The sequence below is a fragment of the Drosophila montana genome, unplaced genomic scaffold (genome assembly GCF_035044405.1).
Source record: "Drosophila montana isolate Dmon_TW-CO22-7 unplaced genomic scaffold, ASM3504440v1 contig_2438_1, whole genome shotgun sequence".
NCBI lineage: Eukaryota > Metazoa > Arthropoda > Insecta > Diptera > Drosophilidae > Drosophila > Drosophila montana.
Window position 1 is genome coordinate 2,078,912 of NW_026997315.1, and position 24,607 is coordinate 2,103,518.

General features: G+C 36.1%; 1 protein-coding gene across 1 annotated transcript; it reads right to left on the minus strand.

The window, feature by feature from the left end:
* Positions 1-13,452: 13,452 nt before the first annotated feature.
* Positions 13,453-22,032, minus strand: LOC135428030 (uncharacterized). Its single transcript, XM_064681820.1, has 3 exons — positions 21,770-22,032; positions 14,432-14,991; positions 13,453-14,295 (listed from the first exon to the last, which is right to left on the minus strand). The coding sequence occupies exons 2-3, from the start codon at positions 14,988-14,990 to the stop codon at positions 13,739-13,741; spliced, it is 1,116 nt and encodes a 371-aa protein (XP_064537890.1). The 5' UTR covers position 14,991; positions 21,770-22,032; the 3' UTR covers positions 13,453-13,738.
* Between the last annotated feature and the right edge of the window lie 2,575 nt (positions 22,033-24,607).

Below are 24,607 nucleotides of genomic sequence, written 5' to 3' on the forward strand. Positions count from 1 at the left end.
CAATGCAATTTTCATCATGCAAGAAAACGTAGCTAATATATTGAATAAGATACTATGTTTTTGATGGTGAAATTGATTTTGTGGCTAATTATTTTCTTTCACTTAAATCAATGCTGGAAGTCCAGCTTAAGCCGCACATGTTTGTGTTTGAAATTTCTATGTTTCCTTTTATCTATAATCGAATCGGATACACAAAAACTGAGCCGAGGCTTACTTAAATATGACTATTTAATTTAAAGAATAAAAGGAATGCCTTTTTTATAGCCCTGTTGATGGTATTAGACCCCATATATATATTTTAGATCAGCGTCAGCAGCCGAGTTGATATAGCCATGTCCGTCCGTCCGTCTGCCTGTCTGTATGTCTTTCGTCTGCCTGTTTCTATTCGAACTAGTCTCTCAGTTTTACAGCACTCGTCTTGAAACTTTGTACAAATGTACAAATGTCGAAACCGGCTGTATCGGATCACTATAAAGCTGCCATGGGAACTATCGGTCAAAAATAGGTTCTTGTATGATCAACTTTTTTGTTTATTAAGGTATCTTACCCAAACTCGGCATTAATAAGTTTCATTATGCTCCCTACAAATTCCTATTAACATCGGACCTCCATATAAGATAGCTGCCATAAAACCATTTCTATATACAGATAACTTTTCCAAACTCTGGACTTATTAGTTCCACTATGATCCTCAAATATATTCGAAATCCTATGAACATCCGACCACTATATCGTATGGCTGCTATAGGAAAGATCGGTCGAATAGTAGGATCTTATATGGCAAAATATATTCGAAGATATTCGTTTTAACCTGTTCTCATAGTGGGATTTACTTATAAATTTGCTTATAAGTCTGTCCCATTTAAAATACAGATGGTTGTTATCATAATTATTTCATGAAACAAATTTTATTTTATTATATATTTTTTGCTTTACAATTAATTTAATTTGCTTTTTTGTATGTCACATGTCGTCATACCAAATTTCATGAATATAGTGAAAATACTTTCTAAGCTTAACCTTCTACTTTATTTAGCAAAAGTTTTAATACCTTAAATTATGCGATGTCTTATGAGAAGTTCTTATTGACGTATATAGTCTATACAGATGATATATCTCATAGATGTAGAATATATATATTATTGATTGACTCCAAAAATCCTGACCCCACTCTTAAGCGCACTTCGGTGGCTGGTAACATTCCAGAAGGTTAAACGGTCAGTTTGGGTATGTCAGGGCAGTCATACGTAAGGATAATTTATATATTTAAAGATTATCCTTATATATTGTATGTTTTTATTATCCTGTTACTGGCTGCCGCATGTTGCCTGCTGGCACTGCAACAAATTGTGGGCTCAACGCCACTAACAAGCAGCAGGGTCGTAATTTGAAACCGTTGCGCTCACCGCAGAATCACATGCAACCAGAAGCCGCAGGACGCGTCGTGTTGACCTTTTCGCCTGTGGCCTGCAACTAGGCGCAGCAACCACACGCACCAACATTAAAATGCAGCACGCGTGTGTGTGCGCATGTGTCAGTATGTGTGTGTGCATGTGTGAGTGTGTGTGTGTGTATTCGAGGGGCAACTGGAGGCAACTCCAAGCAACTGCTCTATGCATTTTTCATTTTTATTCTGGCTGCTGCAGCGTTTCACTTAATTTACTGCACCTTCGAGATTTATGGGGCGGCTCCTATTAAGAAATGGGCGTGGCATCTGCCGCTTACCAGTTGGCAATCAAATTAAGTCGCCTTTTGAAGTCAATGCTCAAGTTAATCGCATTTCTGGCAATCAAATATAAACACACACCCAAAATACGCTCAAAACATGCGCCCGCATGCGAAATTTAATCGCACAGTGGTCGACAAAACGCAAATTCCATCGTATGAAGTGAGTGTAAATTTAAGGATAAAATCTTCGTGCTGGTTTTTATAAGATAAAAGGTTCATAACTACTTAAGCAATCATTTGCTTTCAATATCTTTTGATTTTAATATATATTTCTACATATTTATTGATATATATATATTTAAATATTTTTTAAATTTCTTAAGTTAAGCGCTTGAATATCGTTCTTGAAAAGTTTCTCAAAGTGATTATAAACGGATCGAGAAACTAAAATGTGGTTCGAACTAATTCCATAAATTGAAGGAAATAATTAATATATTTATTTTTGCGGGTAAGTTTTAAAACATCTGCATTATGATATAGTTTTTAGAAGAATAAATTGAAAAATATTTTCATTTTATTTTAACACCGTGGAAAAGTTATTTTACAACACTGTCGTCAAATATTTAACATTAAAATTGCATTTTGGAACACTGTTAATAAAGTCGTTAATTTTTGCTTATCATAGAGTGCAAAGATACTTTATCTTTATAAAAAAGATATGAAATAGAAGTCCGCATTTTTGGCCACTGTCAATTGTGATCTAAATGGAAAAGCATTTTCCATTAACGCATTACTGAGCTGCTGCTGAGCTAGCGACTCTGCTGTGTGTTCCATTTTCCATGTGACTTGGGCTTATTTCCTCGCTTTCCACTTGTGTTCGCCAATAATGTATGCAAATCCAATTTTTCGCTCTATAAGCCTTATTAGATGCCAAAGTTGACACAAGCCCCAACTACCTTCGGTATCTAATGATAAACCAACTGACTAGTTGATTGACTGAGTGACGGACTGACTGACTGATTGTCTGTTATTTAGCTCAGGTCGGCATTAAGTATCTTGTGTAATTTCATTTTTTTGCAGTCAATCATCTGCTCGATTGACCAGGTGGCTCAACAACGTGCCTCTGGTCAGCCACAAATAAACAGCAGCAATCTCATGAGCCCCAGCACGTTTGCGACATTATGAGTTATTGCCAGAGTTGCCACAGTTATATAAAAATAACTTTTGTTTTATATGGTTCATGTGTGCGCAAGTTAAGTTTACGAGCTTCTATATTTTTTTGTTGGCTCAGCGAAGGTTCACTGTTTATTATAAGCTGAAGACGTGCGAGGGATCTTTAAATCTGTTTTCCGAATAGTCTTCAATCCAAGGATTATCAAATGGCAAAGAAATCCTGTGAATAAAATCTGAGAGATCTGACTTAAGGCTTTAACACGGTCGATAGTATCGATAGTTAAAGTTATCTTTAGCATCGATATTAATTTATAGAATCGATAGTTAAAGTTATCGTTAGCATCAATACACATTGATAGTTGAAGCTATCGTTAGTATCAAAATAGATCGAGTTTTAGGATCAATTCTTAAATCCAGTTTTAGGTAAATTATTAAATTGACGTTATAAATAATATCGATAGTAACAGTACATTAGTATTATCGATATACATTTTCGATGTCAATATACCTCGTAAGGTTAGCTTAGAGTGAAAATTTGATTAATCCCAAATTTTAAGTAATTTCATTATTAATAGTAATTTCATTAGAATTAAAAAACAAATTCTAACGATTTTCATTAGCAAAGCTATTTTTCGCGCAAAAGTGGAAAAGTTTAGGGTTCGGATAAATGCCAAGAAGCTATCGAATTGAATTAGCTTAAATATTCATTGTATATCAACCTAAGAAGAAAGCTTTTCAAATCAATTTAAATCAGACACAAAAAAAAAAACAATTCCGATATTATTGGTATATTATACTGTTCTTAGGGCATCTAAAAATCCACGCAAATCTGTTTAGCCACGGAATTAACTTTAGTCGTCTTAAAATACAATTTTTCTCTTTCTTTTATTTCATTTTGCCGTTTTTAGGCTTTTATTTCCCATCTGTTTGAGCTCCAATCCATCATGTGGCTTAGCCCACCTGTCTTTCGATTGTATTCGCTATAGGTGCTGGGATATATGTCTATATACACACACATAAACATGTAGTAGATGTATGTTAATTTCATTTAGAGCATTGGCTGCATAATATTTCGCCTTCGTTCTGTGGCATCTGGGGGTTAAACAAAGGCAACGTTTCCGTTTGCTCGTGCAGGTGACGCAAACAGAGGCAGAGGCAGAGGCAGATGAAGAGGCGACGACTACGTGTCCTGCAGGTAGACAATAAAGAGCAACAATGCCGCACAAATAAGCTTTTGCCACAGCCTTGATGATGATATATACGAGTGGGTAGTCTTTGGGGTGGTTTGCGGGGCATTATCAAACGCCTAAGCCTGTGACTAGATATAGCAGGGAAACGTGCCTGTGCGAGCGTCCCGTGGACATTTTCATTTTCAGTTTCAGTTTCAGTGCTCTGCCTACCATACCCAGTGTCTTTCTCTTCACAGCTGCTGCTGCGCAAAATCCAAACTAATAATGACATTTTGCAAATTATTCCACATCGCACGCTGCTTGACACACTGACACTGAACTGGAGCAGGAGGAGCAGAAGCTGGAGCAGAGATAGCAGCTGGAACGGGCAACCAGGCACTAGGCACCAGGCACTAGGCACCAGGCACTAGGGACGACAGGTGGAGGCCGGTGTGAAATTTATTTGCTGCCAGGACTTGTTCGTCCTTGTCACGTTGGCAGCGCCATTGCCACATACGTGTTGCATACAATTTTACACTTGCCACCACGTTACAGCGCAAAAATAACAAATATTTACTCGAGCGACATTCAAATTGCCTTTTTCGAGGGCATCAAGAATGCGCTATGTGGCTTGTAAAAAGATATACTTAATCAGCATGAGAAGTCGGTCGTCCACTACCGTGTGGAGAGAATAAATATTTGACTTAAGCATTCACATTCAAAGGTCACTGTAAAAGTCAAGCGGAACAGTAAATAGTTAGCAGCATATTACTTACAGCGTAATAAGTTCACTAAGCCAAGTGCATTATGTTACCCAAGTTCTGTTAAAGAACACTGTTAACGGCACTATGTTACGAAGGCATTAAACATCAACATTCAAAGGTCACTGTAAAAGTCAAACGGAACAGTAAATAGTTAGCAGCATATGACTTACAGCGTAATAATAACTGCTAAGTGCACTATGTTAAGCAAGTTCTGTTAAACTGTAACACTGTTAACGGCACTATGTTACGAAGGCATTAAGTCAAGCAAAGCAGAAAATAGTTACCTGCATATTATTAACATTGCAATAATAACAGCCAAGTGGACTATGTTAACCAAGTTCTGTTAAAAGTATTCTGCATGTTACGAGCTTAATTTAAAAATAGACAAATGAAGTTCTCCTCCGGTTAATCAATCAATACGGTTAATCAGTCAGTCAGTGCAGAAAATCTGTTCTATATATTTATTATCAGGAATGTTCTTAGGCTTAAAATTACCTATCTTAACTCCCTGGATAGGGCATGCAAAATTCAGTATATTACTTAGAGACTTCACCTTGATATTTTTCTCTTGGGGCTTAGATTTATTGTGCCGTTGATTGCGTAACATTTATTTGTGTCAATTAGGCAAGCTTGGCACAAACTTGAGCTGTCATATACTTAGTTTATACTATTCATATTGCAGCTTGCATTTAGTTTTGGCCTAACAGCTTATCAGTTGGTTTATGGCTGCAACCATAAAAAATGTATATATTATAACATTGTTTCATTTATTTTGTGACATAAATTGTCCGAGTTTTCTTTTTGTTTTTATTTTGGGTTCTCGTTGTTTTGGGTGTAGCATTTTTCATGCGTTCTGCATAATCCCAATTTGTGGCCTAGGCCTAGGCCTAGGGTTGACATTTGTCAAATAAAATGCAAAAAGGCATTTGTCATGCTTGAGATGAAAAACCTGACTTAATTTATTGATGGGTCGGCAATTTGTTCAAGGGATTCCAAAGAAAACCTTTTTTGTTTGCAATGTGTTTTATAAACTTTTTTTTACAACTTATATTTTTGAGGAGTTAATCTAGGCAAATGCTTGAATGAAATATAAGAAAGCTTATTCGAATATAAATATTCAATTGAAGTACAACAAAATAAACTTATATTCTAACCGACATTTTAGACCGATTTTCATATCGAGTCCACTTAAATTCCAGAGCTAAGTATTTGCTTAGTGGTAACTGAGCTGCTAAAACTAAATGGAAATTCCACAGCAGTTGCTAAGTTGCAACAACCACAGCACTTGTTGACGCAACACAATTACACCCCTTCCCCGCCCATTCGCTCCACCCCCCTCCCTCGCTCTTGGTTAACTGCACGGCGCAAAGAGCAACAGCGCCCAGGCTAGCTCTTTATTTTAATTTAGCTGCTTCAACTAATGGATTTGGGGCTTACGTAACTTCAACACTTCGCCCCAGTTACGCCCACTTTTTTTTCTCTTTGTACAGCTAAGACTTAATTTGCATTTACACCATGCTGCATATATGTATTTAAGTATATATACACTTATATATGTGTAGTATATAGTTTGCGCTAACTATTGTTGTACGTGACTGAGACGCTTGCCTATATATAAATATTAAGTATACGCAGTGCAGCACACACTGCTGTAAGTGAATGGGTGTGGGGAATAATGGGAGTAGTGTTTAGTGTGTGTGTGTGTGTGTGTAGTGAGTTTAGTGTGTGTGTGCGTGTTTAAATTACAAAACGTACAAAGCGAAGCAAAGTCTCTAATGACCACTTTGAGGGTTTAAAATGCGCGACAGGCATTGGCCACATAAATAACATTTGTGCGGGGTTGGGTTTGGTTACCGCAGCGTGGCCAGGATAAAATTAACTTATTCATTAGCAAATGGCAACCTGGGGGCCTGCTCTATACATACATACGTATGTCTCTGGATATACAATGTTCCAGCTGTGTTTTAATTAAAAAACATTCTCACATTGCAAGGTGCAAAATGGCTGGCAAATTGCATAAACGGTTAAGAAGACCAGTCCCCAAACTCTGACAGCCATTTTGATGAGCCAACTGACTCAGTTTGTTATTCTTTACATATATATATAAATATATATATATACATAAGAGTATGTTTACCGTTAGTTCTGCTCGGCATCTCGCGCTGACGTTTTTGTTCTGGCGCACCAAATGCAGAAAAAAAAGTTTAATTAAGTTTTCAAGTTTATTTTTAACATTTTCTCATTGTTTGCATGCGTTGCCTGGCTAAAAGTAACAATAACAACAACAACAACAGCACCAATTGTGAGTTTTGACAGCTGGCTGTAATTTATGACGGCATTTAGTTGCAGATTTTTGACATGCTGCAGTGAGCGCCATCAAAAATATTCCATGTGGCTTAAACCAAAACTTTTACAGCGTGATATATGACGGGCATTTAAAACAATGAACAGGCCCACACAATGGCTAACAAAAAGCTTCGGTAATAATAAAGGCAAAATAATTGAAATGGTTTTCGTGAAAATTTAGTATCTTGTAACAAAAGAAAATGTATGGAGATAATTACAGTTGATAGTTTACAAATACTTTTGTTAAGTTAACATTGTTTAACATTTTCATTATCATTATCGTTATCGTTATCGTTATCATTATCATTATCATTATCATTATCATTATCATTATCATTATCATTATCGTTATCATTATCATTATCATTATCATTATCATTATCATTATCATTATCATTATCATTATCATTATCATTATCATTATCATTATCATTATCATTATCATTATCATTATCATTATCATTATCATTATCATTATCATTATCATTATCATTATCATTATCATTATCATTATCATTATCATTATCATTATCATTATCATTATCATTATCATTATCATTATCATTATCATTATCATTATCATTATCATTATCATTATCATTATCATTATCATTATCATTATCAATCTCATTGTCATTGTCATTGTCATTGTCATTGTCATTGTCATTGTCATTGTCATTGTCATTGTCATTGTCATTGTCATTGTCATTGTCATTGTCATTGTCATTGTCATTGTCATTGTCATTGTCATTGTCATTGTCATTGTCACTGTTATTGTCATTTTCATTGTCATTGTCATTGTCATTGTCAGAATCAATATCGTTGTCACTGTCATTGTCATTGTCATTATCATTATTATTTTCATTATTGTCATTGTCATTGTCAGAATCAATATCGTTGTCACTGTCATTGTCATTGTCATTATCATTATTATTTTCATTATTGTCATTGTCATTGTCAGAATCAATATCGTTGTCACTGTCATTGTCATTGTCATTATCATTATTATTTTCATTATTATCATTGCTATTAAATAAATTTCCAACTTATATTATTTTCAGATTATTCATTATTAAGACATTTTTTTTGATAAATAACTTACCAGATTATAGCAATTTGTATTTTCTGCTTCTCCATTTACCCGTTTATCATCACTAAAATGCAATTTCTTAAATCTCCAGCGAATGCGACGAAAACTGCAATCGCTATTTAAAGTGCAATTTGCGCACAGGAATTGACAATTTTCCTCTCTGAAATTTCTTTGACAAGGAAGAGCAGAGCCAGAAAAATGAAAAACCAGTTCGCATTTATACAGGAGAGACAAATCCGCTTACAATGTGCAAACAGGGGTATTTGGTGGCATTCCTAAAAGCGCTTTTGAGACATATTCGGTAAATCGTTTAAGCAATCTAAGGCAGACGCCAATAGAGTCATGTAATGAGGTAAACATAGAATATCGCAAAGCATATTATAAAATTAAAAGGCGGAATTGAGTTGTATGCATTGTGTGGAAGGCACTTTTATTGGTTTTTAGTTTTTGTCCAGTTGGCAGTCGAAATTGAACACCTTCTTCGAAGGCAGGCGGGACACAAATATGTAGCACACGTTGCGCGTCAGGACCTTTCGTTCGGTTCAATTCAGTGAAGTGCGAAATGTTCACGCTGCGATTTGCATGTCCACATAAAAGTTGTGAGATGTGGAATTAGTTTGGAAGGGGGAATAGGTCTGGTTCGTGTTGGCGCCGCACATAAATGCAAATGCTAATGGGTTGTCGGTGCAAAGGGTGAGGCGGGGCGTCTTGCTTAGGCGCAGTGGAGCAGAAATTGTGGCATACATTTAGGCGCCGCCGCATGCAAATGTTTGACGTTGAGCGATAATAAAAGCAAATCCGGGCGCACAAAGTAAAAAATAATAAAACGAATGCAAAAAGATATTTTAGTCTTTCTTTATTTCTGCTGCTCGGGTGTATTTTTGCTTCTTTTTTAGCTCGTTTCTTATATTTTTTATGCGTTTCATTTTGCATATTTTTTTTGCTTGTTCGATTTTTATCGCAACGTCTGTGACGATATTTGAAATTGTTGCGCAAATATTTGCGCTTTTATGTGCAGTTTCCAAGTGAAGGCATCACCTCCACGTACCCCCGCACCATCTACATTTACTCCCCCAGCAAATCTGCGTACACTCCTTATCAAACCAAATATACCCTGTTGTTAGTAAAGGGTAACATAGCGCCGTGTAAATGTTAGATTGAGATCTAAGCAGATTTCTCTAAATCCATAGGGTATTCCATGAGTTAGCAGAAATAGGTTTTACAAAAAATAATATTTATAAAAAGGTTCAAGCATTCAATAGGTAACTTTGACCTTATAAAGTGTATGCACAGCCAGCTTATATACCCTACAAAATTCACGAAATGCATGATTGATTCGAAAAGTCTGAAGCTGATTTTGACATTGGATCTGAATCTATTGCGGTCCTACTAGGGGCTTTTTGTAGTTGGAAATTCTGTATATATATATTATCATACTAAACTCTATAAAAATAAAGTTAAGATCAGAATCTTTCTACTAATAAACACATCAAAAAAATAAACATCAGCAAAACAATGGAGGCTAACGAAGATACATAGATCTGCCCTCATAGGGTATTTTTGGTATTTTTAAGATTTTTTGAAAAATGATAAATCAAATTTGTAATCAATTATCATCGCTGATTAGATTTTACATGATTACAGGGTATCTCTAAGTGCATATTATTACTTGCTTTTTATGCATGCAGATTTTGTAAGCGTATTTTTTTTATGATTTACTTGCGCTTTGTGTTTGTCTTCTTATTCGTATTGGTATTTGTATTTGTATTTGTATTTGCGATTGCATTGGTATAGGGTATTCGTATTGGTATTGGTATAGGGTATAGGGTATACGTATTGGTATTGGTATAGAGTGTGGCAAAGGTAAATTGGATTGAGAAATTGAAATCGCATTCACAGCGTTGCAAAAGCGAATGGAAAAAAGAACCAGAAACTGTTTAACAGTTCGCCAGCAATTGAAATTTTCTTGTCTTATTGATTTTTTATATATATATATACTAAATAGAGCATGCACGAGTGTGTGTATGTGTGCGTGCGTGTTTTTCTGTTTGTCTAACAGATGTAGCAGATAATCAAGCCAAAGTTACATTCAAGCCATAAAGTTTAATGAGTTTGCCCAAAGGCAATGCTGAAAAGCTGTCTGGAACAGTTCACAAAAATGGCTAAAGCAGGTGCAGGTTGACCCTAGATATAATCAGATAATAGATTGGCAAAGAAAAGATTATATCTTGAATTTGAACTGGATGTTCTTTGTTTGTTTGCCACTAAAAAGTCAATTTGAAAAATAAAAATGTCTAGTATTTAGTTTAACCTATGGGCAACACCCTTTTTAGTGGCAACCTTGACAAGTCAGTTGAATGCAGCTTTTCATAGAAAATCGTAACTTTTCACACTTATATTTTTGCTGCCTTCTCCTCATTATCTCATGTCATATGGCCATTAAATTAAATATCTGTCATTCTGAAGTTATTCACTTAACGTTCTTTTCAAGCTGTCCATGAATAATTCAGTTGCCGCCCGGTAGCGGCTAATTAACTTCGTCAGATGTGTCCAATTTGCAGCTGCTTTTTAACAAATTACAACTTCCATGGGCCCAGGGCTCCCCTGACTAATTTATGCGCCCACTGCAACATAACAGGCTTCAGGCACAACAGTTCAGCGAAAAGTTAATGCCCTTTGTTTTAGGCCAGAATATTAAGAATAAAAAAACCAAAAATTATATTTATCTGATTCTGCCTAATTATATAAAAGGACATTTAAAAAAACTCTTTCTGGTAACTCTACTGGCAATAATTGGTAATATTTTTTTTTGATATTTGGATAGAAAGAAAAGTAAAATTTTCGTATATCGTCATTTTTGAAGGTTCTATACTATGAACCCATACGATTAGGTTGGTTTAAAATTGTTTACTACCTGAACAAAATATAAAGCCCTGTAAGAAGTTGCATTAAAAAAGCTTAACTGAGAGATTAGTTCGCATAGATCGAAAAAACAAAGTTAGTCTCAGCTCCCAGAATTATTAATACAAATAGTTGCACAGCGTGGAAGATCGCAAATATCTCTTATGTCTTCTTTGTCAGGATATTAGAATTCAAATAGATCAACTGATAAACAAGATCGCACAGGCTATACAGCTCGCAAATCTAATGATAAGAATAATAAGAAATAATAATAGCAATAATTATAACAATAAATAGGCAAAGCTGAGGAGAACGCAAATGTCTCTCACGTCTCTAATGTCCACTTTGTCAGGGTATTAGAAGCCTCCTTTGTAAAAATTTCATCGTTTCACTTTAATTAATTATGACGTCATCGAGTTCTGTTTTTCATTTATTTTTTTTCGCCCACGAGGTGGCCAATTAGGCAAAGCCGTCGCTTAGCATACGACGTCATTGGGTTTGACAATTTTCAAATAACATGGAAAATGTTTTTGCGCTGACTTTGATGAATATCCCAACATTTCGGGCACCATTTAACCCCAGCTCATTTGTGACTAATCGTTCTGCATGGAATACAACGGCAAATTAAGCGCAATATGGATATGTTGATTCGAATGTGGGTTTTCCCTAATGCAGTCCAAATGCCCGCAATCAATTTGGGAATGTCTGCTTGGGGGCGAAATATCGGTTTAAAATTGATATGAATGTTTTTAGCAAACTGTTGCAAGAATGCTCAAAAATAACATAGCATAAAAAACTTTTGCTTATAGAGCGAAAAATCTTTTAGCGGATACTTCTAGAAGGCGGACAGTTTTCAGTATAAAGCAGGCCACACCCATTGGCCACACCCCATTCAGGGGAACAACAATTTTCCGACGGACGACAAGAAAGTTATCACTGTAGTCTAAATTAAACTAGAACCAAATTTGTTGACAAATATAGTGAAGCTTCTCGATCAAAACATTGAGCGTTAATCTATGATGTGGCTCTTTTAAGTATCCCTTTTGGTTTCAATTGCTGAGCAGCCTGAGGAGAGCATACTGGAGCTCAAACCCGAGCAGGCTATCCCACAGCGATTGAGTTAGCCCAGAAATCGATTTCCAACGCTAGCCAGAAGAGGTTTTATCACCATTTATGTGAAGGGGTTAAGGCATGGATCTCAATGAGTATATTTGCAAAGAGGATCTGTTTAGTGTGTGAAATTAAATGTTTATATTTATTTCCATTTGAATGTCTTGTTATATTTATCAAAGAAAAGGCTTGCATATCAATGACTTAATTTGCAAAAAAGATCTGCTTATTGCACGAAAAATTCATATTTATTTTCATTTTAAATTGCTTGTAATATTTAGCACAACCAATTTACTGCATACTTTGGCCCATCTTTCACAAAACTTCAAAAAGTCCATGTGAAAAATCAGTGCACACTTTTGTGCGATACAAAACCTAAAAATGCCGATATATGTTACATATTTTTGGGAGCCAGAAAAATAACTGACTCTGTCCTATACTTTCAGTTTTTCATTTATTTTCTATTTTATAGACTTCCAAAAATGAATATCTTTCCGGACAACGTTTTTCTGAGATACAGACATTGAAAGTTTACAAAATAAATAACTTCGAATATCTCGGCTGAATTTAATTTGATTTCTAATATAAATATAGCCATTAAATATTTCCGCTCAGAGATATGACCAATTTTGCAAAATCGGGTCAGTTCTAAAATCAAATTTTTTGGATCCCATTCAATTCTATGGGCATTCGAGATGGACGAGGTGTATCTTCCTAAGGCTCGGACCTTATATACCCGGGATACAGCCAGAAAAAGTTTTTCATAAATATTTTTTTTTTCAAATATCTCGGGTAAGTTGGGACCATGGATATGACCAATTTTAACATCACAAATTTTGCATAAATTGGGTTGCTTGTCAATTTAACATTTTTGGATTCCATTCGATTCAACGAGCTTAAAAAAAGAATCCTGCCAAGATCAGATTTTGTTTAACCGACTTTACTTAGCCGTTAAAAATATCTTTCTTGAATGCCAATCAGTATAAGCCCCACCGAGCTGCATTTAAAAATTGTGTGATTATCATAGAATCTAGGCATGTAAACACCAAATCCTTAGTAACACAAAGATTATCAGGACGAATTAAATTTTTATTTGGCCAGTTGATAGACGTATTCCAAACAAGTTGTTTGGCACATCAGGATCCACAAGAAGCTTTGAGTCCCAAGAGCAGTTCAAAGCCATATCTTGTTTCAATTATTATGTTAGAAAATTCAAATAATAAATAATTAATTGGCGTTATTTTTAATAATGTCAACTTTATTCGATAAATCTCGAAGACTTTTTGCACGATTACTGCGTGACTTGGAGAGCGACTAAATCGATACTAAAACAATTTAAATTATTTGGTACGGGTTCTGTTTTGTGTGTGTACGTGCGTGCGTGTGTGTGAGATGAGTTAAGTACAAATGCAATTCGTTAACTCATGTATAGACGACTTTGAGTCGCTCTTAACTTAGAATAGTTTAACTAGAGACTAAACCCTAACACCCAAGACCTAGTGCAGTACAGTGGATACTTAATACTGACGACCCATGACGCGATCCAAGTCATTCCAGCTGCAGGAGTAGTCGATTTGGAGCAGACCTTTCTTGCTCAAGCCAAATTTACGCGCATAAATTCCGGCGTAGAGCGATGAGTCGCTGGGCGAATCGCACTGGGTCGCCGCCCGTCCGCCCGCCAAGGTGCCGTACAGTGTTGAGGGAGCGGCATAGATGAGGGACGTCGCCTGCTGTTGGCACTCGGCGCAATCCGGTAGGCTGCAATACGGCATTGTAGCATATGGATTGCAATAGTCGTAGGCGGGCGAGAGCGGCGGCGGTGCGGGGAAGTCAATCTGTGGCGGCGTCTGCAACATGGCCATTGATTTGCCACTGGGCGTGGCAGCACTGCGCCTGCGTCGCGGATGCGGCGCCGTACCATAACCCGCACTGTAGTTGTTGTGGTTGCTCGGCTCCGTGCTCTGACTGGGCATGGGGCGACGCTGCAGTGTGGCCGCTCGGCGGGGCAGCGTCATCGAGGGCATCTCATCGCCAATGGAAGAGTGCTGCTCCGTGGAGCTGGCGCTGGAAAAGCCTGTTCAAGAGATTAAAGGGATATCAGTTAAGTCACAAAATATATGGTTTCAAACGAATTTCCCTTTTTATATTTTTATTTATTAGAAAGCCTTTTTATTTATTAGAAAGCCCTTATTGCCCTCAATCGCACCCACCTCCATAGCCATTGTATAGCTGCCGTTGCTCGGCATACAGCTCCTCCTGCCCATCCTCATCGTCCAGATGCAGCTGTCGGGTCATGGTGGCCATATAGTCATCATAGCGACTGGCGACTGGTGCGCCATACAGTTCGCTACGTGCGGCATACAAGAGCTCCTTGCGACTGCGGCTGGGCAGGCGACAGCACTCCAGCTGGCATTGGCTGCGCGAGAGGCGTCTTGTGTGTGGGCGTGGCATGGTAGAGGCCATGGCCAAGCCATTGCCATAGCCATAGACAGGCGCAGCCGTCGGACTGGGCGAATGGGAGGCTTGTTCGTAGTCGAGCGCCGTTTCGTAGTCTGGCAAAACGTTCGCGGCCACATCTATGTCCATTTTCTTGCGCACATAATCGTAGTTCTCCAGATCCCAGGGATCCATATAGCGACGCTGCGATGGCAGCAATGTGGTGCCATAAATATGCTCCGTCTTGTCCATGTTGTAGCTGGGCTCCACGGGCAGCGCCTGTTTGGGACCCGCACGACGGCGTCGCGGTGTGGTTTGACTGCGTTCACGCATGCTGTGCGAAGTGAAAGAGAGAGAGTGGGAGAGAGAGAGGGGAGGATGAGTGAGTGAGTGCGTAACTGGTTGTGTTTTCAATGGCTCGCTTATGCAATAGATGACTGCACGATGCGAGAAACTCTTCCGCCAGCCATCAACCAGTTGTACGTCAACATCTTGTCAACACAAATCGGTTGCATGTGGCATCTGTGGCTGCCACATCAATGACCACACATTCATAAATGTTAAGCGCTCAAACTGTGTGCCTATTTATTTTATTTTTTTTCTGTTTCTGTCCGCGTAAAAGCCACCGGCTCACCTTCGCCGGGCAGGTGTTACAATTAATGACGTTTGCATCTGCATAAATTTTTGCACTCAACTCAAATGCCATTTGGTATTACCAATATTTTGCCCATTAGCGGTCAGACTAGTTGGCTTTTATTTATATTAACAACTTTTCCAAAAGTAGATATTCACATACATTTTATGTTGTTTTTTTTTTACCTATTTTGCGCCCCTTAAAAAGTGGCATGAATTTAGATTGAAGACAACTTTAGACAGGTCGAATTATATAAATTAATCTTAAAATCTAAAACAAAAGTCTTGTTAATTTGACTGATCTCAGAGACTAGACAACCTAAAGACTACAAAATGTGTATAAAGCATTGCATAGACCCCAAAACACATAGCCCCGATATTCTGATACTCAACCATCTGCTTGTTCTTGAGGAATGTTCCAAAAACATTCACAGTTTTTAAGGGCACACTTTAGACCTACAGGGTATATTCCAGTCGTACGCTTCACCTGCATTCTTCATGCATTTTGCAAAAATGTAATTTTCAAACTTTAACCAGTTTTTGTTTTGTCTGCATAAACTGACCATCAAATATAATTGGCTTATTTGCTTAACTGAGAGAGTCACAAAGTTTTTAATTAAAAATCTGTTAACTCTTCCGCAGTGAACAAATATGATATGCCACATAAATAAAATGCAACTGACACTAAAATGTAACATAGAATGGCATATATTTAATTAAAAAATGCAATCCGTTGAGTTGGAAAATCAAACAGTTGATAAACACCCACCTGAAGGGGATGTGCTGGTGCTTCGATTTGGCTTTTGATTAGTCAGCTTGAAAATATGTTTTATAATGTGACAGCTCTCTAATTGAAACTAACAAGAATTTCAGTTATACTGTTCTTTTTCTTAACAATTAAAATATATTCGTGCATTTCACCAATAAATTGCTAATTGATATATTCAGTTTTTATGATAAACGAAAATTTGTAAGTTGGAAAATTACATTTAGTTCAAGGTTTTTCGGTTTAACTAGTTTAACTTTTTAAATAAGCTACATGTTTTTCCCAACATAAATTATTTATTTATTTAATTCAAAAGCCTACAAATTAACATGATTTGAGTATAACAAAAGACTTGAGCTATTTAGTTACGACATGTTTTTTAACTAAGGCAAGTGATGATTCATAGTCCCTGGCCTAAAACGAGCTCTAGCTATAGAAATATTTTAAGGGAAGTGCATAGAGCTGTGTCCTATAAATATTTCATAAAGAGACTTACAGCATTTATAGAATAAAACAAGTAAGAGGCTCTAATGGCGAGTTCCCGACTAGGGGATACCCTGCACCCTCTTCTGCCAACATCAAATGCAGCTCAAGCCACGAGTTCGTTTGCTTTTCAAACTATGAAAATAGCTTTAAAAAATGGTCTAGGAAGACCTGCGTAAAGTCTCTAGCTCCTATAGGTTTTGAGATCGACGCGTTCATACATACGGACAGACGGGCATGGCTAGATCCACTTGGCTATTGATGCTGATCAAGAATATATACTCATTATAGGGTCGGAGATGCTTCCTTCTGCTTGTTACATACCTTTGCACAAAAACATAAAACACATTTTCAATGGGTTTACAGTATAAAAAAAAGGTCTGTAATATCTCTTGAATATCTTTTCCCAGTTTATGACTTTTAAAAATCCGAAATAAGCTAAAAGAAATGAAATAGGTAATATAAAACTGATATAAGATTCCTATTTATAAGAATAAATATCTAGAGGAGTTTTGCATTAAAGAACAAAATGTGTTTGGATACAGTATTTTATATAATTACCTTCTAATCAAACTGTGTAAATATTTTAAAGGGTAACTAAACGTATATTTCGACTTGTCATTCGGCAGTCTATACCCAACCCATCTAAATATTGATAGTATTCCGCATATATTGCCTCAGCAAGTGCAGCGATCCATTATAAGCTAAACATTTTTATGGCTGTTCGTCTGTTGTTTGGCTTTTTGTTTAGCATTAATAATTTTAAAAAATTCGTGAAAGATATTGAATATTAGGTATTGCTTATTGACTATTGATTATTTGGGTTTTTTTTAACCACGTTTTGTTTACGCCCATTTCTTGTGCAACGTTTTTCAGGCATTTGCAATTTGCTAATTTGCATAGTTTTTGTTTTAATTTCTTGTGCGATCGATTAACATTTGTATGGGTTGCATGTCTCTCTCTGTCTCTTTCGCTCATTTTCTCTCCCTCTCTCTCTTTGCGGCTTGACAAGTCAATAAGGCCCAGCAGCTGCGAGGGTGACAATGTCTCTGGCCCAAACCTAACAATTTATTTTGCATTTCTTTTGTTTTCTTAGCGACAACAAAAAATTTATAAAATACATAAAATAAATTGCAATATAAACAATGCAGCGTGACTTTGGTTTGGCACGCAAATCGAACTATCTGGCAGCAACTATTTGCACGGCATATAAATAACAAAACAGGTAAGGGTGCACCAATTGCGTGTGCTAGACTAGGAGATACCTAGTACCCAGTTCTGAGCTGTCGTCATATAATCTTAATATGTATAAACTATGCAAGTACATGCATTCAATAGGGAAGCACCATCTATTAATGTCTTCGAAATAATCTCGAAAAACTAGAGCTAAAGTCGATTTTTAATAATTTTCGATTGTTATTTAAATCGATATTTATCGATTATGGGAAAACTCGGTAATAAATTTCTTAATCATTGTAAACCATGCAAAACCCCTTACATTTAATAGGGTATCTCTATCTTTAGTACTCTTCGAAATGCACTCGAAAAACTAGAGCTACAAGTCGATATTTATAGATTATCGATTTGTATTTACATATATTATATATATCGATTTTGAACAAACTGCGCTGGAGAAACACTAAATTTTAATAGAATTCCTAGTTTCTCCCGATCTACAAAAAGAAGCAGCTAAAAATCGATATATATATCGATATATACAACTATTGAGTGAGAAGCCTCTTCTGCGAATGATAAATAATTTAGGCACTTGATATTCTCACAAATGCCGCCTTTTTGCCCGTTGTACACATATGCATAACTCCCAAATATACCCCACTTACCCACTTAATGAATACAGGGTATAGAAATGCCCATTGTTACTATGGTGAGTTATTCCTATGTTTAGGTATCAATGCACGCAAATAAATCAAGCGATGGTTACAATTTTTGATTTATTACAGTTTTTGCAACGCTTACTGAGGCATGGAATGTACATACACACACACACACACAAACACACACGCACACCCTTCAGCTTGCAGCTGTGCCGTTGCATAAACGCATATTACGTATACGCCGCGCGGCACAAGCAAATGCCCAAGACAATTGCATTGGTATGCAATTAGCATTAGCTACGATATATGCTATACATATATCTATCTATATACAAAAGTACACAAACCGCAGTTTAATTAATTGCTATCTATGCAGAAAAGTGCTGTTGGTCTGCGGTTAGTTGGCCATTTGTTTGATTGGCCCTGTTGAAAGCCATCAATTGGCCATTTGCATACCAAATGTGTCAAGTTCAAGCTATAATTATTTGTGTTTTGTTTTTGTTTTCTGTTGTGTACAAGTTGTTTTGCACTCCTTATGAATTATAGATCCAGTGCAGGCAATAACTACAAGTAGTTGCGCTGAACTTGGGGTATGTTTTAATACCCTGAAATGGGTTAGAAGGGTATAATGGTTTTTTGCAAATCTATGTGACAGACAGGGAGAAGCACCTGTAAGCCAGTAAAGAATATATATATTTTATAGATTGCAAAGACAAGCTGAGTTGATCTCTCTCATTCCGTCTGCATTTTCATAATATAGATAAATATCGATTTTGAGACTTGGTTTTTTGACCAGAACTCCAAGATTAAAAGCGCCAGACACACCTAATTTCTTATGTAGCTTCACATATAGTATACATAGATTAAAACTTTTACTTCTTGTATATCCCAAAATCTCCCTAAATTGGGAAGTAATTCATTCTTAAAGCTTAAGCCTTGCCATTTGGTATATATTTATAAAAATCGGACTGTAAGCTCCGATGTAATTAGACAACGCTTTTCCCATAGGGTGGGGCAAATGTGTGTCTATTTATGTGCTAGTGCATTAATTTATAGAAGGTATCATAAATGCCTGTCGCGGCAGCTTGTCACTGGACTCAGGGTATCTCCTAGTCGTGCACCCACGACTTACTTAACTTAAAAAAAAAACGCTCAGTAATCAATATTCAAATTTGGTGGCTTAATATGCAAGCATAAAGTGAATTTTATTTGGTATTAAAAAAAAGCAAGCAGCTGCAGCATTTGTGCGATGCTTAAGCCCGATTACGACTTGAAATGGCTGTAAAAGTAGCAAGTGCTCCATTTAAACGCAATTAAGATAAACCACATGAAATTTGGGTAATCATTTTTAAGTGCTATAAAAGTGCACACTCCACAAAAGAAATTGATTAAATAAGAGGTAAAATAAAACTACGCAAATGCATTTAAAGAGCCGAAGTAGACATTTGCGAGCTATGAATATTATTATTATTGATAAGCAAAAACAATCTGAGTCAATACAAATACAGATGTTTGCCTTGCAATCCAAATGAGTTACAGTATCAAACATTTTTGTATACTTTTTGAATGCCAAAACTGAATCAAGTTAATTTTCTGACTGCGAATGGCTTAATTCACTAGCCACCAAATCCAGAAAGAAAGAAATCAATGAAAGAAATTAAAACCATTTAGAAAAACTTTAAAAATTTTAAAATATCATCCTTTTCATCAATAAACCTTCAGCCGTATATATATGTTATATATTATACATAAAGAATTCAACTTTTCAGAATCCTCTTCAACAACTCACCAGCACAGCTTTTTCAGCCCATATTATCCCAATTAAATATTCACTTGTATTTCATACACAAAATCGACTCTAAAGTCATGTTTTATTTGCCCCTCAGCTTATTTGTTCTCATGTTTTCATTTGAACAGCCATAAAAAATGGCCTGCATTGTGTTTTTACCACAGACAATGGCTCTCAGAAATTCAACTAGTTTAAATATGCAGAGTACAAAAATATTTCCTGATTTATCAACGTTATATTTTTTTCTACTTCATATTCAAATGAATTTTGTTTGACGTCGCTTCAATATTTAATAATCATCCGACTGCGATTGATTGTTGTTTCGATTTTTTAACTTCATGAAATCTTCTTTTTTTTTTTTTTTTGTTGCATTTTTTGGCAGTGCGTCAAATTTTTGGTAGCCGAAAAAAAACTTGTTTTATTGACCTTGCGAATTATGCGAAATGATTAGCTTAAATGAAACAAAAATTCCTACAAATATATGTATTAACTAGCTGTGATATCATCACTAGTTGAAGACAGTTGGTTATCTCCGGGTTAGGATCTTCAGCTGTCTAGAATGTGCGATTTTAAATCTGCATAAAAGTAATCTATATTTAAATATATGTCAATATTTTCATATAAATAAGATATAGATATTTGAAGACTTTCCCTAAGAACGTAATCATGAATATATATAAGTTTACATTACTGATAAAGCTTTCTTTTAATCCTTACTAAAGCTTTCTATAAATCCCTACTAAGCTTAAGGTTACCAAGCTCCTCTTTTCATATGATATCATCAATGCCAGAGACCTCTAAGGCATCTATAAATAAATACATTTAAGCATCTTATCGCACGTAGATCTCTTAATTTATTTCTTTCTATACTTTTAGATTACTTTTTTTGATCTCCTAAACTTTTCTCTCGAACATAAAGAACATTCCAAAATATCTAAAAAAAAACGTGATTTTACTTTAAATCAAAAAGTTTTTTCCAAGCATAAATTTCAAAATCTTCACATCTGTTTAATAATTTATAGTTAGACTTTTGTTTAGTTAACTATCTGGAATAACACTCAAATGTTTTTCACTGGACTGCTTTCATCCCATCTCCCAGCTGAACAACCCAAATAACTGTGAAAAGAATCTGGATATTTGCTTATCAAATTCGCATCACGCGTTAGCCGCGCCTTAAAAAGCAGCAAAAGAATACCCAGAGACAAGTGTCTGAAGAAATGACTCAGAAGACAGCTAAATACAAAACGCAAATCTTTCCAATAATTCTTCTGCTTTGACTTGCATGCCTGGGCGTACAGCAATTACAGAAACATTATCATCACCAGCATTGAATGATCCCAAAATGGTCTTCTTTACATTGGAACTGCAGTGTGGCCCACGCCAAATACAAAAAAGTGCTCGAGACAAGCCCCAGCATTAACTCAGAGGAAGACAACCCACCAGCTGTAGCAGCTGTTGTAGTTCCTATAGATATGATCGTATGTCATCTCTCGGTTATATTCTATACGTGAGACTCATTGACAGTCTGAAGCACCCGCGTGTGGGTTTTAACTTTGTAACTTTCTTTGCATTTGACATAGTTTGCCATTTCTGGATATTCATTCACCTTTTTTTTATGCTGAATTGATTTTTGGACCTTTTTACTTTATTTGTTGACACTTTTTTTTCTGCTTAATGAGCCAAAATAGTTTTCACAGTTCTTTCTTTAGTCGAATTGGTTTTGCGAATTTCAAACACGTTTCAGTCGCGGCACATAGAATCCATTAATGCGCTTGGCTGGCATGGCAAACTTTACGATATCTCATAGAAGATCGCATAAAAAAATCGAATTGAAAGTGTTGAACGCGTTGCGCATGCGCTTCACAAGACGCTCACGTCTTGACTAACTGTTAGATTTGGCGCTTTGGGCGCAGACATGCGACGCGAGCTTACAACGAACTTACAACCAGGTTCGACATACATGTTGCAGTTGCAAGCTGATCGCTGATCAAACATGCAAGTTTATCAGATTTTGATTGACTTTTGGTTTCTTTACTCAAGCGAAGACTCACTTTAACATATTGTAAACGAAACTTGGCTTGCTCTTGATCTCCATGTCAAAATGTAGCAGCAAGTTAAATCACCTGATAGTATTGGCACCTTGACACTTAAGTGAGCATACGGAGCATGTAATATTTAGTTGTTAATTTCTCCTTTAGCTCTGCCAACCTGTCAGTATGTGACGTTGCCAAAATTGCACAAAATGTTGATCTATCAGGCAGGTAACATGCGCTTTGCCAGGGACATGAATAACTTATGTGAATAGCATATTAATGCAGTTTCACTTCTTATGTTTTAACATGAGCATTGACAAGTGTATGAATGAAAAAATAAAAAAGCACAGATACGTCAATAAAATTTAAAAAAGGCATACAATCTAACAGGCACTTTGATAGGACTTTGGGCAATTGTTTTTGTTGGATCTATCTTAAATGAGCTTTGCCAGGGACATGTATTAATAATGTGAACTTGTAATTTAACATGAACATTGACGAGTGCATTAATGAAGAATATATAACACAAACATATAAGCTAACATGAACTTTGACAGGAACTCAAGCAATTGTCCGATGGATCTAACATGAGCTTTATATGCTAACATGCACTTCGACCAGAACTTAAGTGATTGGGTTATAGGGTTATATGGGTCAAGCTACCACAATTCCATTTAGATCTATTGATGTGCTATTCTTCTACTGAATTTCTCCGCGAATCTGGTCTGACGCACATGTTGCAGTTGCCAGCTGTTTGAGTCTATTGTTTAGGTTCGAACTTACCTAAGGCGCAACTTTACAACTTTGAACCCAAGCAGCCGACGCTCAGCTCCTAATTAATTAGCAACCCATTTAAGCCACTGTGAACTGATTATATCACAGCCAGAGCTGGGCTTTGAGAGTCCATTGATATGTAAATTTTTGTTGACTCGTAACGCTGGCCTGCAGTTAAACTAGCTGCCAAGTTCAACTCGTGTCCAAAAGAAATGGCTAGAAATTACATCACAACGTGTCGCCTTTAAACTTGAACCGGCTTTTAGTTTTGGAAATAGTCAAGTCGCTGTCACCGCCCGCCTGGCTGGACGTGGTCAACTTCAACACTTCGCTGGCATCTGAGGTTTGTAATGCGATCGGACTGTGTCTACATCTTTACTCCCAAACTCGCCGCAGTTGCTTTTCAAATGTAAACAACACATTATGCACATTGTTTTGGCCTCTTTGTCTTGGTTTTGGTTTATTTTATTTGCTTTGAGAAATATTCGTTTATTTATAAAAACAAATAATTGCCACAAAAATAACTTTCACTTTCAATGCGTTGGCGGCGTTGTCATTGAAATGCTCACATATCATTTTCATAGGGCAGGTCAGTTATTTCGGTTGCGGTTTTTAAAGCACACAAACAACTAGCCCCTCGTTGAGTGCTAATAAAAAATAGCCATAGCTGTCAATTAATCATTGCAGGCAATTTAATTAACATTTAGAGAGGCGCTTTGAGGTCAGTTTGTGGCGGGCAAAATATATGAATTTCATACGAAATGCGAATTATGCGAAAATATAGTTAAAAGTTACTTTTGAGCATCAACTGAACAAATGTTTACAGCAGTTATAAAACAGATCAAAATTAATTTGTTGTAATCATTCGATTAGCTGGGAGTTGTGCAATTATTCGTGGACCTAAAAGCTGTTCAGGATTTATTTATGAACAGCTTTCCAAGTAATTTTTGGACTCGTTAAGGAAACAAATTGATTATGAGCTATTGTTAAGTAATATATATATATAAGATCATAATTTTCGACAGTTGTAAAATAAACATTATATTTCAAGTTCATTATATGTCTTTGCATGTTCGTTTTGTACTTAACTAACTAACCTATGATTCTTCGAAGTTCAGAAAAAAGTGAATGTCAATAATATAGAGCAACAATATATTTTTATAGTGATAATAATAATTATCAGTGCATTCTGTCATATCACTTGTCGATAAATCAATATCTGAATAAAACTGTTAACAAGAGAAGTTTTATGTTAATCTTGTTCGCCTGCGAGTTATCTACAAAATAGGATAGACGTGTTTTTCTCTTTAATTGTGCGTTTATTGAAAAACCTGCCCTCAACAATAACATTTGCCAACTATAACAGTACCTAACCCAACTTTATCTAACATTGCCTTTAACAAATCTTTAAGTATCTTTTGTTATTATTTGTCTTCCATCCGAAATGCTTTTGCCTAAATATTAAGTATCAGCTAGACAACTTAAGCATGCATTAAGCTGCATTCTATAAAAACTATCAAAACTATCAAAAACACATTTGGTTGTCGACAATTCGCTATAAATACCATATAAAAATGGTTCTACTTTGGGTATTTAATAAATATTTGCAGCCAATTTTCTTTTCGTTTTTTTCGAAT